The 19,114-nt window shown below is 36.4% G+C and overlaps 1 protein-coding gene across 2 annotated transcripts; it reads right to left on the bottom strand.

The window, feature by feature from the left end:
• Nucleotides 1-5,639: 5,639 nt before the first annotated feature.
• On the bottom strand, nucleotides 5,640-18,220 carry LOC128214400 (phosphatidylinositol 3-kinase regulatory subunit alpha-like). Of its 2 annotated transcripts, none has more exons than XM_052920844.1 (8): nucleotides 18,091-18,220; nucleotides 14,037-14,203; nucleotides 11,177-11,351; nucleotides 10,249-10,374; nucleotides 9,337-9,452; nucleotides 8,040-8,216; nucleotides 7,462-7,683; nucleotides 5,640-6,097 (listed from the first exon to the last, which is right to left on the bottom strand). In XM_052920844.1, the coding sequence occupies exons 2-8, from the start codon at nucleotides 14,108-14,110 to the stop codon at nucleotides 5,830-5,832; spliced, it is 1,158 nt and encodes a 385-aa protein (XP_052776804.1). In that variant the 5' UTR covers nucleotides 14,111-14,203; nucleotides 18,091-18,220; the 3' UTR covers nucleotides 5,640-5,829. The 2 variants fall into 2 exon arrangements, with proteins under 2 accessions (XP_052776804.1, XP_052776803.1); XM_052920843.1 differs by having other exon boundaries at nucleotides 17,986-18,106.
• Nucleotides 18,221-19,114: the final 894 nt, after the last annotated feature.

Genomic DNA, 19,114 nt, shown 5'->3' with positions numbered 1-19,114 from the left:
CAACAATTTTCTGACATACAATCAACAATTTTACGATTAAAAAGGCAATCTTAACAAATTTCTGATTAATTAATTGTTCCATAAACCGGAAAATGGTCTGCTGTGCTAAGGCTGTATGGACTTTTTGTAAAGGTAGCGTTGTTCAAACTTGCATTGCCCACGTTGTGTTATCACATTATACAATTACTTTGTAAGCATTCACAAAATGATAGTTGAAATGAAGAAATATATTATATACCATAAGTAAATTGAAAATTTGGCAAGTGTGCGCGAAAACCCCTCATTCTGAATACTAGGGTGAGGAATCACGTGACTTCAGTGCCACGTGCCAGCTGTATTTTAAATCGGTTTCATAAATAGTATATGGATCGCTCTTATATATAATATGCCTTAAGCTACTTTGCCTTATAACTGAAAGGAATGATTACCGCGGTTCATGGATATGAAAAATCGCGGCCGAGCGTTCAAACTGCATGAACGCACAAAAGATAAGAATCAATCCTTAAATGAATTTAATTTCTAAATAACGGTTTGTTTACATAAAATATATATAATTATTTCTTAGCCTATAAATGACTATGCCATTTGCTGCCTCTATGCGTGTGAAATATGTCGGATTTGCTTGTATTTTTATGATGCCAAAAAGTCAGCGTCCCATCGTCCTATCATTCTGCCATTATTTTCAAGATCAATGTGCAATGCCCATATTCATACATTTGGCTTCATTGAGAAAGAAACCTTATGAATAATTATCTGCATATTTTAAATAGATTACTAATATCATTCCGTTTGCAATGACTTTGATTTGACCTGTTGTTGACCCCGTTTTGTCAGGGGTGCCACGGATTTGTATTGCAGGTAATCTTTCGTGTCATATTTTCCATGTTACTTATAGTAAGTGGTAAATAAATACGTATGTTGATGGAAGTCATTTCACGGGCGGCTTAAATGCTAATTAACTTCACTTAAACTAGTAAAACCTCCCGTTCTTGCATAACCTGGGAGTAGAATCGTGACATTGTCATTGCAAATTTCGATTTCGAAGACTTGATTGACCGTTGTTACATTGCTTCATTTAATCGATCATTTTTATTTGTATAAATATTTATTTAAAAGATCGTGCCTTTTTTAGGCTTGTTGACATTTTTGAGGTTTTGTTTTCGTATAATCCACCAACGTGGTACGGCTGTTGTCAGTTTCAGTTTGAGCGTTGAAGACTGGTCAACGGTTTTAGAAAATAGTACGTGACCTCACCTGTATTAGTCAGCAACACGATCTGAATATTTTGGAATCTTCAATATTAGTCATTAGCTCACACGATATGAATATCTTTTCCATGCTTCATGGAAGAGCATACAAAAGTATTTCCTGGCTAGGAGAACTATTTTCATTCGTGTTAACAGTGTCATCACTCAGACATCAGTCCTGGTACTACTTTGATTATTCAAATTTTATAGCGGACATCCAATTAAACTGCATGGCGTAGTGATACATGACGTATGTGAAGTGTTGTTATGGTTCGTGGTCGATCTGTGGTGCATAGCTTTTAACTAGAGCACAAGTGCCATAGTGCAAAAACGATCACGTACGTGGCAAAATGTTATTGTTTCACAGTATACCAGTTTTTCTCCCTCGTGAGCGTTTTACAATAAACTTGTTGAGGTATCTGTTCCACAAATATGTGAACTTTGGATGCCTGTTGACATCATATTTTTGGTATCCTTTTGAAGAGTTTAATGTACAAAAATAGAGTATACCTAAAAATAATATTTTTAAACAAGTTGGGTTGTTCTCTTTACAAGTACCAAACTTTTAATTTCAAGTTCAGTTAGAGTTGAAATAAAGTTTAAAAAACCCTGTAATAATTGTATGTTTAATTCATTTTTGGTCATATGTTTATATACCTATCAATCGATACCGAAACTATATGGTGTCACCAGCAGTCAGGTATGTTATACACATGTAATCTTCTGGCAAGTTTGTACATATTAACAGATTTTTTTGGATTAATATTGACAAATCAAGAACATGTTTTGGTTTACTTTAATCAAACCAAATAAAAACAGTTTTGTACAATTGTCTGCAGGCATTACACTTTATCATATGGTTTATGGGATCATCAGGGAACTAGCTTACTTGTGAGTCGATGCATGAATTACAATTTAAATAGTACAAAGCAGACTAGAGTAAAGCAGCCATAAACATATATATAAAACGGCCATTTTCCATCGAAAACAACTTCGCATGCATACGAACCGTTTACATTGTCGGAACTATTGACATTAATTATGCTGCAAGTAGATCGCGTAGAAATTTCAATGTCAAAATAAAGCCTCAGGACTTTTCTCTGAGGGAACTTGAGTATGCACTTTACTGGGAATCAATTTGCACTTAGGAATACAACTTAGACATTAAAACACTGCAATTAATTATATTACTACTAATGCACTTGCATACACCCAAGGCTGTTTTCGATGGAAAATGGCCGAGGTATTCCAATTGCCAAGTGTATCACACTTGGAATAAGTTGTTCAATGAGTATCGTAAAGCTACATGTTGTATGGAAGGGATTATACGCCAGATCACTCATTATACTTTATGACATTCTAACATGCAATTGATTTCGTATTATGTATTTCATAATTGCAGTTTCCATGATAACCAGCTGTGTTATTGATGGTACTTTGTGACGTAGTTCGAGCTCTTAATACAAACAGGAACATTAAATTTATACTTCACTTTTAAGGCTTCATGAATACGTAAACATGTATAAGAGAATTATATGTTGCATTTGCTAGATATTAAATAGGCTTTCCTTTATTTGAATTTGTTTTCTAACATTTGATCTTTCGAAACACATTTTATTCTTACAGTATTTCAATATTTTTATTTGCTTTCTTCTACAAAATATATGGTAATTTCAGTCGTATGCGGACATTGTGTATTATGTATTTTAAACTGGAGTTAGCATATTTAGAGTTTCAAAGTATAATTCAGTACTCCTTTCAATTTTTTTCGCTAAAATTGGCCTTTAAGCCAACGGATTTTAAAGCTGCACTCTCACAGATTGGAGGTTTTGACAACTTTTTTTTTATTTTTTGTCTTGGAACGAGCCAATCTTTGCAAAAATCCATGGAAACCAGTTATATAAGACTGCTGACAAAAATTTAGATCGCAGATTTTTATATTTAAGTTCAAAAATTGATGCTTTATGCATTTTTCTTAAACCGTTAGTAACGGTTTAAACCATCAAACATTAATTTTCGAACGGAAATATGAAAATCTACGATCTGATTTTTTGTCAGCAATCTTATATCATTGGTTTGCAGATATTTACGAAAAAAATTCTCTTTCTAAGACAAAAAAATAAAAAGTTGTAAAAATGGTATATCTGTGAGAGTGCAGCTTTAACGGTTGAAATGTGAAATAATTGTTTCCTGAGTTAGCAGCCAATAAGTAACAGCCAAAAGTAAAATACTGAACTAGGTTCGCCGAAATACAAAATATAACCAAAGCATTAAAAATAATATTACCGTAGCAGCCAATAAGAATAATTATTGCACTAAGGCTGTAAGATGGTTTATGGCTAAATAAAATTTAAAATAAAAGTTTTTTATGCGAAAATTATCCACGACCACACCTTACTACAGAAACAGCGATAAGGGTATCAATGGGCGTGATCTTATACATATTTAAACGAACTAGGGGATCATGCCAACTTGCATGTTCATACTGCTAGAAGGAGGTGATTGGACGCCCTATGACCGGATACTGGCACGTAGGAGGCATCTAGAGCTCAAACCTGATACCAGCAAATAAGGGCCAACTTGGGGTCAGGTTTACCAAAAATGACTACCATGGTCAAAGACCGCTGATTTTGCTATTAAAAGCCAGTGTGTGGACTTTGGTAGGGGTAAACATTACTATACGGAGGTGATGTGAAGCCCGAAGACCGGGTACTGGTACGTACGATCCATCTAGGGCTAACACATTGTACCAGCGAATAAGGGCCAGCATGGAGTCATGAATACAATTAATGCACCGTGTCTAGCTTAGTTCGCTTAAAGTATAAGTTGAACATTTCCAAGTCAGAAAACATAGGGTTTGTGTTTACGTGAAAATCTATGCCTCTGAAACTAATTTGAAGATAGCCACGTTTATGATGAAATACAAAGTAAACTATTATTAGTATAAAATAACCTCCAGTACGACTGAGGTGATTTCGACGTCTGTAATGGAAGGGATAAGTTTGTATTTAACAGCGACCTCTGTCTTAAGAAAACGCTCTGCTTAACGTGGTTCCTCTCTTAAATTTATTGAAAATATAGACATTGATATACGGACGACATTGTTTTAATCTGTCAATGTGAAACAGCATTTTATAGCGCCATTTTTATTAGTCAATCAATTTTATTTTAGCAAGTCAAAAAATTGAATTGAAATTGAACTGTCAAAAAGCTTAAGGAGTGAACTGCCGGATTATAAGTATATTCCATGGCCGCTCGCGCAAGATAGGTGCTTCCCAACCCGAGCGTATGGGTATTTTACGGAAAAGAGGTTTACCTTACACGAGCGGCCATGGTAGATACTTTGTCTTCCATCTCAGTTAGATAAAGTTAAATTAGAGTGTATTTTTTCGCTGGAACTCTTTTGTGCTAGTGAAAATAATACGCGTATAAATTTGTAATGATTTGTGGTTGTCAAAGATATATGCGCGCGATGATTCAAAATATGTAAATAGTCAAATCGTTCTTTAAATAGTTCTGAGCAGAGTGCAGCATTATTTCTTGAATGCACAGTGAAAACTTTTTTGGTGTCATTTAAAGCGAGAAATGGATTTTAAATTGCAACCAGACAAGGTTTCCACGACGGACTTCAACAAGGGGGTTAAAAAGACAGGGGGGTTAAACAGTTTGGCTAGCTTAAAGGGAAATTGAAACATAACTAGCTCAAAATCTGGCATTCGGCTGTGTGCTTCATTTATAACAGACAATGCTCCTGGACATATTTGCATGACTTTCAAAATTAAGTCGCTTGGTCTTAAAATTTTCAAGCGATTATCGCAGGCCCCAGTTTCTCGAAACTCCTTATGCTTAACAGGCTTAAGAAGCTTATTTCAATTAGACAAAATACATACTTAAATTGAATTTTGATAAACGAAAAATGGTTATTGTGATTATCATTAAGATAATTCATATCTAAAGTATAAACATTCTTCAAGAATTAAATATTATGCAAATTCTTGAAAAACAAAAATAATGAGATAAGCTTAATCCTGTTATAAGAGCATTTAAAGGCCTAGGTAAATCCTTCTATAAGTGACCCCCCCCCCCCAAAAAAAAAAACAAAAACAAAAAAAAAAAAAAAACACACACACACACACAAAAAAAAACATTGATTGTACACAACCTCTGTGTATTGATCTTAATCCAATCGCCTAATTGTCTTATCAGATCTCCGATCTGAATATCCTGCTCTTCAGTTTTGGAGGTATTATTATTGAAATGGACCCTAAATGGCCCTCAGCCAATAAACAGGAAATTGGCACCTACTGTGACATCAGTGCAATAAGCAGAAGATGCACAGCAGGGGATTGTCATGCCAAACATTCCTTAAACTAGGCCTTTAAGAAATTGGGGGCCGTTTATTTAATCATATATTTTAAGATGGTAAAACACTAAACTTTACAAATGACAGTTAAAATAAAATAAGAAAAGAAAATTAACTGTTTCATTTTTGAGTTTACATTTTGTTCAGTAGTTGAGCTTTTTTTTCTCAATTTCATCAATAATATTATACTTAAAGACAAATATTTCGGAGCACAATCATTCACTTCCGTCTGATGGATTCACTCAGCCGTGTTAAGAAGCTTTTGCCATGCTGTCTGCCTTCATCAATGTTTTTCTCAGACACTTGCTTGCACAGCGCCAAGTGCCCGTATGTTTGGTCATGTGACCCAAAAGGTATCCGAGTGTAACACGTGACTAAGTCCTGAATATCATTAAAAATGCACGTGTGCTCGTCAAAACCGATGCAGCCCTCGATTCGAAGCACAGGAAAATGTCCGACATGTTCCTCTTGGTCCTCGTCTATGTAGCTGGAACATAGAATACAGGTAGATTTAGTGTGCAAAAGCTGGCTAACTAGCGTCAACACTGAACAATCAATTAATAAACTACATTCATTATTTTTATTGAGAAGTTAGATTAAAAAAAAACAAAAAAAAACATTAAAGGTCCCTGCTCTATTTGCATTGCAGCGCCCGTTTTGAATGTAGTAATAATTCTACCAGAATTATTAAAGGCATATTTTGCACACCCCATCTCTTAAACAGTATATCCATAAGAAAAAAGTTGATGCATAGCATCCAGTCGGCGCAATGAAAATAGAAGAAAAACGTGCATGCAGATAACCAAAAATAGTTATTATATCAATGATAATGTTTTATGTTGGGTGTACATATGCTCAAAGGACATTATGGTTAATAATATTGTTACAATAGTTTAAGCCCGTTATTTTAGATATTCTGGGTTTTTTCCCAAGCTATTCCTCCGGTTAAAACTAAATTATAACAAAAATATACATACGTTTCTTCGGAAAAAATAGAGTCAATGGTCTAATACATAGATTTCAAGTGCATGAAATTCACCTTTTATTGGTACCGGCATGTTATGTGAATTCCTAGCTTTATATGTTGTATAAATTTTTGTAACACATTTCACTGATATGAGTATATAGAACGGGGATAAAAAAAAACTATACATCAAGAGGGAATTATCTGGAGTTCATTCTTTCGAATGACATATTCAAAACAAACAATTAAGCTCAAGGGTAATTTTTCAAAACTCGGCATTTTTGCCGTCACCAAGGGCGATTTCTGCGTAGGAGGTGTACAAGCATAAAGGATATTGTAATAGTACCGTGTAACCTTCAGCTATTGATATCAATCGGAACACTTCGGCCTGTATCTATCTCGGAGATGGCCGAGTTGTTATGATTGAGTTGGTATTTAAAATCAAAATTTTCAAAATGATAAGCAGGGCTATTATAATTTAAGGTTTCATTATCAATTAAAGTGTTAAGTTTTAAAAAACATACTAAACTTCATATTTTATCATGCAACGTGGAAACTATTGAAAGCATTGTTCTGTAATTTATGAACTAGTCCCTAAGTTGGAATATTTTTTCTAAAGTGATATCAAATATAGTCGGCGCCCTTCTGGGCGTTGACTAATAACTTTATTCAAAGACAAAAGTTTTGGCACAAGTTTGAAATTAAAAGTTGAATGGCAGCTTATTGCCAGTATCAAAAGCGCTTTGATTTTAAAAGTACTGTCATTTACTCAATCTATTTACAGAAAAATCACATTACATTATCATGGGACACTATTTTACACTTTCAGGTCGAAACGTTTTCGGTATTGTATTACCGATTTCGTAAAATCATAACAATAGGTTCACCTGATGGACAGGACATAGGGCGCGGCGGGGTCGCTCTTCCGCCGCACGAGGAACGTTCCCTCCGGACATCCCCTGAGAGCGTGGTTTGCTGCCTTGCTGCATAGGCCTTCGTACACCGCCGGTGGTTCAGGGGCCGCGTCCGCCGCCGGAGACATCAACCGCTCAATAAACAGCTTCATTGTGCTCACACAATTCTCATACAAAGAAAATTCAATCAGATCCCTGCAATGTAGTGAAAAGAAAAGTTCGATTTCTAATCGCAACACTTGAGTCGTCTAAGGGTCATGTTGATTAACATATATAAAGACGTTTTTGCCATAACTTTGAGATATTTTAAAGTGAAATTTGATTCTGTACATTTTCCAAATTTCTAGGAATGAGAAAATGGAGAACAATGCATTTGAGAATGACAAAAAAAGACATATTGTCATATATGTATTATCTGCACAAAATCGGCTATTATTTACTTTTTAAAGTGAATGATTAGTTTAACAAAACATGTATTATGAATTTAGTTAATCAAAACTTTTGTTAACAGTTAAACATTCAAGGCGTATTACTCAATTAAAAAGACTTACTCTTTAAACTTGTTTATTTCCGCCTCAAGTTTACGTATCCCATCGAAGGTATCCGAGTACATGGTGACGTGCTGCGCTCTCTCAATCTCGAGGGACTTCCGGCTACGCTCCAGGCGCTGTTTGTCTGCCGCCAGAGTCGTCAGCCGCTCCTCGATCCGCCGGATATTGTTGTCGATCCTGCGTATGGAAGGCGTGTTAAGGTTTCGACTTTTACATATCAATTTGTTTATGATTGGAATGGCATTAACTTTAGAAGCGTAATATCAAAGTTCTTGCTAATTGCACTGATGTCACAATAGGGGCCAACTTCCTGTTTACTTGTTTATTGGCCCAGGGCCATTTAGGGTCCATTTCTATAATACAACCTCCAAAACTGCTCAGCAGGATATTCAGATCAGAGATCTGATAAGACAATTAGGCAATTAGATTAAGATCAATACACAGAGGTTGTGTAGAATACACGGTTTTTTGTGTGTTTTTTCATATACAGTCGAACCCTGTTGTCTCGAACTCCCAGGGACCGGCGAAAATACCTCGAGCCTCGAAAGAATCGACCCAGGCGGGAATTATTTCCTTCAGTAAAAATAAATCGGCCCCTTACATCCAGCTCGAGCCAATGAGGAATTCGAGCCAAGCGAGATCGAGCCAACGGGGTTCGACTGTAGAAGGAATAAACTAGGCCTTTAACTGCCAAGTACTTACGACGTCCTTATGTCTGATTTCGTTACTCAATTACAACGTTCTTACTCAAATATAACTAAGTAAAATTAGATATCATATACAAAAGTCATGGTGTTTAAAGTAAGAAATTTCAGAATATACTATTTACCAATCTTTCTTTATTTTATAAATAGTTTTTTCACCTTTATGAATAAGCATCGTGAAAGGGAGATAGCCGTTACTGATGTTGCAAAAACTCGTGACCAAATCCCTCTGCATCTCCTTTTTATACGAACGTACACAATCTTACATTGCACTGTTTCTGTTTCTATGTTATTATCATATATTCGGCCGATTGTTCAGAAGAGTGTTAAAGTTAACAACGTTGTTACCACGTTAGAGTTAACATTCATTTTTTTACTGCTCTGGAAGTTAATGATAGGTACACTTGTTATCTGTATTTTCAATCATATGTTACACAATTGTTGGAGCTGTACTTGTTTTATTGAGCACATCATTAGTAGTTCAATTTTAAAAGTCAACAATGTTCCCTTTAACAAAAATCTGAACAAACGGCCCAAGGTGTAAATGTAACCTTATGCAATAAAATAGTATCAAATTTATTTAATCATCGTACAGATCTATGTTGGTTGTGGAACTATCGGAGAGGCGGCGAGTCTTGGCCACCTGTCCCACCAGGATTCGCTCCAGCACGCCAAACGCCGCCAGCTCCCGTCCCTCGTCCTCTATGTTCTGCAAACAACCAGCTACAGATAAGATTTAGTTTTCAAATCATAATTATCATTAACCAGATTGGCGTAATAGTTATAAGTTTATGGATTTGTCGCTTGGTCGAGAGAAAGTTTACTATGGTCGACAGGTATTTGGTTTTGTATAACAAGTCTCTTCTAAATGACACTTCAGAGACCCGTTTCATTAAAGAACGTAAGGCTTGTGATCATGCGTAACCCGTATTTAAGCGTAAACTGCGTTTCAATAAAATATCGTTAGAAATTTTATCGAAATAATTCTGCTTGTAACTTTACGGGTGTTCACGGAGCACTCTTAAAGGCCTAGTTTAAGGAATGTTTGGCCTAACAATCCCCTTCTGTGCATCTGCTTTTAATTGCACTGATGTCACAGTAAACAGGGGGGTTTTCACGGGGTGGGGGGGGGGACACTTATAGAAGGATTAAACTAAGTCTTTAAAGGTGCACTGTGGCTATAGGTTGATCCATTTTTTTTAAATTTCAATGTCGAGTTTAATTCATTTGACTTTAATGGTCAAAACAAGAACTGCATATGATTAAGGTGCAGATAAAAATATTTGGTCGCGATCCCATTTTTGTTTGCGTTTCTTTTTTCAATAAAATATACACTTAATCTATATTATTTTAAATGTAGCATTGGCATCTGAAACTACTTTCACGTATTACAAATGTTTTTCAGCTATTATATTTGCTTCGAGACAAATGATTTAGGAAACCGTGAGTTTGGTAGTTTGTATAAGCCAATGCCAACGTATTGACCGTTTTACATTACTTGGTACCTTGTTGAGTTTATCTATAATGGTAACAGTGGCGTCCAACTCGTCCTCCCGCTGGGTAAGCAGACTGTGACGTATGCGCAGAGACTTCAGTAGCTCCACCGGCCGCTTCTGTGACTGCCGCCCGCGCTGGAACGCATCGTATTTTGAAAGTTGAAGGGTGAAGAAAGGAACAGCGATAAAGATTTAATACTGAAAAGACTTATTCGGTTTATTTCCAAACAGCTTGAAAGTAAACTTGATTGTATTTGAGAACAAAGTTTTCAAGTTTCAAATGGTTACTACATTACACTAACAAAACATTAATATAACATGCCGATTGTTCAGAACTTTTTTTAGAATTCACAACGTGATTAACGGTCGTTGTTAAGCTTAAAACGTTAAATAGTTGATGATGTTCTCAATTATGTGATCAAATATTTAAATATAAACACGTACATCTGAAGCAGAATTGTATTAAATGGACTAGCCAACTAAATAAGATTCAATGAGTTGCACACAACGATATCAATTCTATGTAAGTTTTTGACAAATTATTTTTTCTTACTATGGTATCGTCTGGTGTCTAGTCCCTTTAAGCTTTCAGAGCAGAGAGATTTAACAACGACAATGACGTTTACCACGCTGTTTACTGAACAATTGGCCCAATGGCTCATACATTTTAAAACTATACTGATGGTTATCCACATGATCCCGGGAGCTGTCATATAAAGCCTTAGAGATACATGTGAAAACTGTAATATTTCGATAACCTCCTGTTCAAATTACTACGATTGTTATTTGACACATCAATATGACATCTTTATACGAAAAAGACAGAAACGCCCCAAATGCTTCTTTAGTCAGTTGACAATTATTACCCGTATTGTTCAACGGAAACAGCTAACGTATGGTATTCATTGTAAGTTTGTCACCATTGCGCTGTTCGTACCAGTTGACTGATGTCCGGTTTGAGCAGGGGCGTCCTGAGTGTGTTGTGGGTGTCGGTCTGCGACTCGTTGTACGCAGACAGGGCGTCTTGGAACGACTCGAAGGAAAGCGGCTCCGTGAAGCCCACTAGCCCGTCCCGGAACAAAATGGGCGCTGTCACTATATCGCCGTCAACACTGTTGGTAAAAAAAATAAAAAGGTGACTTTTTTATAATATATTGGCGAAGCTCCCCATGGCCGCCAGCTCGTCCTGGAACGACAAGGAGTGTCTTCGTAAAGACCAACAGTCCGTCCCGAAAGAAGATGGGCGCAGTTTCTATCTTGTGCGAAACAAACATTTTAAAGTAGAACAGTGTATTCAGTAGTTACAGGGCACCGGCCCATTATACATTTCATTCCACGTGAACAAAACAGCATTAGTTGTGTCGCGGTAATTAATCGACACATGCATAGGATATTTATCACAACATTACTTTCCTTTAGGTTTAACTATTTATTTTCAATAGGAGACTGTATACGTAATAAAAAAAAAATTGCGTAGATCTTCAGATTGATATGTGTTTAAAATAACGTAGTTTATAAAACATGTTGAAAGACTATGAGAAAATGACGCAGACAGAAATAAACATGTATGACAAATTTGAATAAAAACACGTGCAGACTGAGAGTATGAACGACAGTTGTCGGATTTTCCTGACTACCATTGTATAAGACACCTATACCTACCTAGAGGTTTGTGTAGGGGGTGTAAGCTTATTTATACTCGCACACGGACAAGGCCCATTCGGCAAGTGCGCCGATAACATCGCTAGTCGTTAAAGGTGTTCGGAGAAAAGTGCACAGATAGAATATCAATGTAACCCTGGTTAGAGCTACCACGGTTTCTTTAACTTGCACCAGTGTATAGCACTGGTATACGGGAGCCCCATTTTACGTCCCTCTTGGAAGACGATTAGTAACTTTAAATGGCACGGCGGGGAATCGACAATGCGAGCCCTGGATTTGCAATCGAGTATGTTAACACTTGACCAGGGATTTGCCACACTTTAGGAATGATCGATACCTAGTCAGTGATTTTCTTGGTGCGATTTACTGCCTTCTAAAAGCTGTTTCCCCTAGCGAAAAACTGTTCATTTTTCCCAAAATTTTGATTATATTTTCCCAATTTATTGAATACAGATCCTGTAAATGAATAAAAAACAATGAATTTATTAAAAAAATAAACACAATAATGAAAAGACTAGTTCTTTAACAGCAAAATGTAAGCATAAAAAAAGGTAAAACCATGCTTATTTGCTATTATATTGCCATTTTAGCATGATTTTGTATTTTTCCCAAAGTCGAGAAGAATTCCCAATTTGGAATGAACAGGCGGTGAAAATAATTCCAAATAAAATCACTGCTAGTTTTATAGTTGTCTGCTCAAGTTGTCGTGTGGTTCAGCCAAATCAGAACCGACATTTGCTAGAGGCCTTTCAAATGAACCAGTACTGGTTTCTTTCCTAGCAATCAGATTTCAGTCTTGAAAACGGAGCTAAATGTAATAAATGTTGACTGAACTTCATGGTTCCAGGCGAAAAAAGTAGGCATTAAAATGCGCTTTTCGTCGTTCCGTTATTTCTATTACAAGCGTATAGATTAGATTACTCCATTTATTTCAGGTTGTTAGACGCTGAGTTTTATTCGTATTTGATATGGTAGTTAAAGGGACACACTCACAGATTTTATATTACCAACGATTTTATTTTAATTTGTTAAAAATTAAGTTAGCTTATTGACTTTAATGAAAAAGCACCAAACAGCGGATAATTTATTGAACAGAATTTTGAACATCCCAGACAAAAATAGTTTATTTTTATATAATTTATATAAGCGTTATTAACGCTTTTCGGCAAGAGAGAGCATTTTGTTTATCTTTTTAAAACATATTTACAATAGAGCTGTTATTTGATAACGTTTGATAGCGATAAATCATTGTAACAAAAAAAAATTCAGGTCTCCGATGTATGACCCTATAAAGCATGATCGTGTCCCTTTAATAGCTATTACACGTTAATGGATACGAAGGCTACACATTGTCACGAAAGACTGTTGTTCAGTAATTCAGCACGGGTTTATTGGCCATATCAGTGGTGAATTACGGAACTAATACTTCCTATCTGAGGTCATATAATTGTATAGACTTCATTGTCGCTGTTTTCATTAAAACAGCTATCTAGGGTTTACAATTACAACTTCCTTGATGCTTTATATTGTCATTTCCATCACATCGGCTTAAGGTTCTCTTGGCAAAACCTAAATTCACATTTTATATACCCGGAACTAGAAATGCATAAAAATTGGGAAAACAAGCTATCTGGTCTAGTCCTATATCGCCTGAACTGTAATACGTGTATAACAGTTTCAGTAATAGTAAGATGACATTAATCAAAATCTTAATGATTAAGATTGGGCGGAGTAAGTGTAGCGAATCATAAAGAATTTATTTCAGGTCATCTAACTGACTTAGAATACAACCTCATTGGCTGACACATTGTCAACGCAAGTTCTGACGCAGGAATTGTGCATCGGATGAGTGGCAGTGGGCGGACCTTTCAGCACCAGCGAAAGTTGAAATTCTTAATGATTAAGCCTAATACTTAATGATTGCTTATCTGCAATTTCATTGGCTGTAAATGTAGGTCGTATGTGTAGAGTTGGAACTCAATAAATTTCGTGTTTTGTCAATGCATTTTCTAGTTCAGTTGTATGGGTCAGAACATATTAAGTTGAGTTTCAGATTTTTAAGACGCTTAATCGTTCATCTATTCTCAAAGCACAGAAAGTAAAATACCCTCAGCAGTATGGGTGCATGTACTCACTTAACAGCTAGAGTGTGGTACTCAACATCCCCCGCGTGGAAGACAAGGAAGCTTCCGGAAGGCGCGGCCGTCATCTGTCTGGTGACGAGTTCCGGGGCCGTCTCCCCCCAATACCAGACGTGGTCTCCGTGGCTCTCCCGCCAATCACCGTCTGATCCGCTATCTACCTATTTACAGAAAACACACATGTAGCCTATAATATCGCCAGGTACATGTTGACATCAGTTTTAGGGCCGCCACTCCCCCCCCCCAAACCAGATGATTCCGCGTGACTGTCCGGCCAGTCTCCGTCTGATTCGCTCTCCACCTATTTACAGAAAACACACATGTATCTTATAGTGTCACCAGGTAAATGTTGAGATCTGTTTTTAGGCCGCTTAGTTCACGTGAATATCGGTACATTTTCCTCGTATGGGTGATTCGCAAATGATAAATGATAAAATATGTGCCATTTTATATACATGTACTTTAAAGCTGCACTCTCACAGATATACCATTTCTGAAACTTCTTCATGTTTTGTCTTGGAAAGAGCAAATTTTTGCGTAAATATCTGCAAACCAATGATATATGATTGCTGACAAAAAATCAGATTTTAGATTTTCATATTTCCGTTCCAAAAATAATGTTTTATGGCTTAAACCGTTACTAACGGTTTAGGAAAAATGCATAAAACATCAATTTTTGAACTGAAATATATAAATCTGCGATCTAATTTTTTGTCAGCAGTCTTATATAACTGGTTTTCATGGATTTTCGCAAAATTTAGCTCGTTCCAAGACGAAAAATAGAAAAGTTGTCAAAACTTTCAATCTTTGAGAGTGCAGCTTTAAGATTGACTTCTTCATTTCAAACATTACTTAAACATTACTCTTTGTACATTAATGTACAAAGAGTACCAGGAGGCCGTATCATCTTGTGCACTATGTTAGGAAAGTGACCGTATTCTTTATCTCTCGGTTCATTTAGTGTGATTTCATGTCTCTTCGTTTGTCCAATGCGAAAGCAGTATTTCTTAAAGTTTTCCAAAACATTTATTTCGGTAAATCAGCTGTCAGCCGCTATTGATTAAAACCAGGTAAAGCAATTGTTATAAAATATGCCAGTGGGTAGTTGCAAAAGATAGTGTGGACCACTTAAATACTTAAAGGTTATGGGCTGGGTGACATCAAACCATCCATTAATTTTTGTAAGTTCATGTTAACAACCTTTAACCATAACTTAGACATTTAATTCCGCCTAAATACACAAACCATAAGAAGCACAATCCGATGGGTATTAAACTGCGTCATTAAAGTGATTTCTAGCTTTTATCAAAATGCATTTCAGATAGATTAAACTTTACCCTTATACTATATGTCTATAAACCAAAACTAAACTCTAGCTGTTTAACCTATACTGACAGCATTGCTGAATGTGTCACAATAGGTCCAAACTTGATGGCGGTTTAGGTCTTTCCATGGCGAGGCGAAAACGCGAAAAAGCTCGCAGTAGCGCGGCGAAATTGCGAAATAATAATGACGCATTTACGCCCCTCCAAATAGCGCCTTTTTTGCTTTTTCGCACCACTACCTGGTGCATTGTAGCATTTTCACCCCGCCACTTGGCGCATTGTTGCATTTTCACCTCGCCACTTGGCGCATTGTAGCATTTTCACCCCGCCACTTGGCGCAGTGTAGCATTTTCACCCCGCGACTTGGCGCAGTGTAGCATTTTCACCCCGCCACTTGGCGCAGTGTAGCATTTTCACCCCGCCACTTGGCGCAGTGAAGCATTTTCACCCCGCCACTTGGCGCAGTGTAGCATTTTCACCCCGCCACTTGGCGCAGTGTAGCATTTTCACCCCGCCACTTGGCGCAGTGTAGCATTTTCGCTCTATCCACGATAAAATGAAAAATAACGACATGAAATGGCAGAAATAAGCCACCATAACTCTGGAATAACAGAATATTTCCCAGTACGAACAGGTTGATACGTAACATATGTGTTTAAGTTCACTTTTATTAATAGTCAACGCATAACTCATCAACGAAATGATTTGGCTGCCAAAAAATACAAATTGAATGACACAAATGAATATACGACCTGTTCTGGGAGGTTTTGACATTTTTGTTTTTAAGCATATACTACTCAAAGTTTGCTATGAATCACTTATACTTATTTTTTTACTGCTATTTGTACCATAAACAGTTTGATCATATCAATATTAGTCAGATAATCATTTTTTTATTATTAATGATTACTTAGTCAAAAAGTTAGTATCAAGTAAAACTAATATTAAAAGCTGCACTCTCACAGATTGCATTTTTCTTAAACCGTTAGTAACGGTTTAGGCCATAAAACATTATTTTTCGAACGGAAGTATGAAAATCTACGATCTTATTTTTTATCAGCAATCTTATATCCTTGGTTTATAGATATTTACGCAAAAAATGCTCTTTCCAAGACAAAAAATAAAAAAGTTGTAAAAATGGTATATCTATGAGAGTGCAACTTTAAAGTAAATTCCTAGTAAAACTCTGGAATTTTTAACATTTCTTTTGCCATTGACTAACTATAGCCTTGTATCAGGGCCCGTATTCGCTCACGTCTAGAGTTTGAGATTCAAACTCCAAAAACTGTTTTTTTAAACATTGAAAACTATCTATAATATAACTAATTTGACAAACGCGTGTGCCGCCTTTTCCGTGCGTCTTAGCAAATTTTGAGTAGTATACGTGTGTGTCATCATTTACCCCCTGACACACATCTACGAGTTCTCCAACGGTGCTATTTGTTTTCTGTTTTTATCCCTTTGTGTATGTCATAGTTCTGAGAATATTAGTATATATTAGAGTTGTTAAAGCTGCACTCTCACAGATTAACCGTTTCGACAATATTTTTTTTATTTTTTAGTCTTGGAATGGGCCAATTTTTGCGTAAATATCTGCAAACCAGTGATATAAGTCCGCTGACAAAAGATCGGATCGCAGATATTCAGAAACGGTTTAAGAAAAATGCATAAAACATCAATTTTTGAACTTGAATGAAAAAATGCGATCTGATTTTTTTCAGCAGTCTTGTATCACTGCTTGCCATGCATGTTCGCATAAATTAGCTCGTCCCAAGACAAAAAATATAAAACAAGTTGTCGAAATGTTCAATCTGTGAGAGTGCAGCTTTAAGTATAGGTTATTGTTTTTATAAGGAGGTTTATATGAAAAATAATCGTTCAAGTCTGGCACAGCCAGATGAACGATTTAATCGCATATATCCTTTCAAATAAATGATAATTTATATGATGGATGGAATTATTTTGTTACTGACAAAGCCCCGCCTTACTGTAGATGATAATGTAGATTTTTGTACATTACGTATTTTTCACGTACACATCACTGGTTCATTAAGCACCAGTCAGTTGTAACCACGCCGCCCCCCCCCCCTCCCCCAGGTCCGGGGAATAGCGGGGACTTTTACTTTCGGTCCAGCCAACTCCGGCTAAAATCCCCACGCCCTTCTATATTTTTCGCGAAGACAAAACCACCGCATTCACCCGGCACTGCGGGGCCACATGAAAGGTAAAAACACGGCCCATTTCCCCAGCTATCCCCGGTATACCCCCGGACCTGGGGGGGGGGGGGGGGGTACATTACATGAGTATCCTTTTATGAAATTGAACAGTGTAGTTTTTAACGCACTATTAAAGTACTATTTCCAGTCAGCGTGTTGCATTTAAATAAAATATCTTGACATCTATTTACGAAAAAGACAGAAGGGTTTAAAAAGTATAACAAGTAGAAATCGATCAATATATAGATGTATATTTAGATGTGACTACTATACATATCAACATCAACGCTAACATTACATAACATAACAAAACATAACATAACAACCTTTTTCAGCATTGAACATTTACAACATTCATAGCCAACATAAATTATAAGTAAATATATATAAGTAAATTCTTACCGACATCTTTTATCACATAAACTTCCTGATTTTGATATGACAATATACCAACTTGTCGCTGTGAACAAGTGATGTGATGTGATTGTTATCTATCATTTTACTTACCTTTAAACTGTACTAGTCTACAATATCCCTGGCTATCGCGACCCGGAAGATTTGAAAACACTAACAATAACAATATATAACCCTCAAATAATTTATAAAAAATATGAAAAAGTCACAGACAGGGAAGTCGTTGTTACCACGGTGTATTTTTTTCGTTAAGGCAAAGCAAAAAGGTTCTTTTTTTCCCGCCCTGTCTAAAAACTTGTGCCTGAAATGCTCTGATGTTTTTTTTTATTTGACACCTTGATCCGAGCGATCCTGAGCAAGATTTTTTTTTTAAATAGATAGATAGAACCACCGTGATACAAATGATTGTATCAATGGTAGGTCGTTATATCATGTTCAAATAAGAGATATTTCATTCATTAATATTTTAAAATGTGACGGAAAATACTTCATTTCGGCGTTAGTTCACATGTATATATCCAAAAACGTTGTAAAAATCAAATTATTTGGGCTTGAATTCAAACGTGTATCCGCCAGTTGTTTGGTGTGGGTTTTTTTTCAAACATTAACATGACTATTGTAAAGAATAATTCATTTTGAACAGATTCTGAGAGAGAAAAATGAAAGATTTACTGAGTAAGTTTATTTAGATTCTGATTTATAAGTAAAAAGGGATCCACCCGAGATTCCATCTGAACAACGATTTCAACCAGTCTGTAGTATTTGAATGAAACACCGAGATGGACAAATGGGATGGATTGATGTGATGGGGATGGGATGGATGTCTGGATGGATGTCCGGATGGATTGATGTGATGGGGATGGGATGGATGTCTGGATTGAATGATGGAGGTGGGATCTATGTCTGGATGGATGTCTGGATTGATTTCTGGATGGATGTCTGGATGTATGTCTGGATGTATGTCTGGATGGATGTATGTGTGGATGAATGTCTGGATGGATGTCTGGAACGATGTTTGTCTGGATGTATGTCTGGATGGATGTATGTCAGGATTTATTTCTGGCTGGATGTCTGGATGGATGTCTGGAAGGATGTTTGTCTGGATGTATGTCTGGAT

The sequence above is a fragment of the Mya arenaria genome, chromosome 13 (assembly GCF_026914265.1).
Source record: "Mya arenaria isolate MELC-2E11 chromosome 13, ASM2691426v1".
NCBI lineage: Eukaryota > Metazoa > Mollusca > Bivalvia > Myida > Myidae > Mya > Mya arenaria.
Note: the sequence above shows the minus strand (reverse complement) of the source record. Positions and strands in the feature narration are given on the sequence as shown.

Bases quoted from the DNA above. Each gene is read 5' to 3' on its own strand.
- LOC128214400 (XM_052920843.1), bottom strand. The intron at 10,375-11,176 runs GTACGAACAGCG...GATGCGTTCCAG, and splicing joins AACCGGACATCAGTCAACTG to CGCGGGCGGCAGTCACAGAA. The intron at 9,453-10,248 runs GTACCAAGTAAT...GGTTGTTTGCAG, and splicing joins TTATAGATAAACTCAACAAG to AACATAGAGGACGAGGGACG.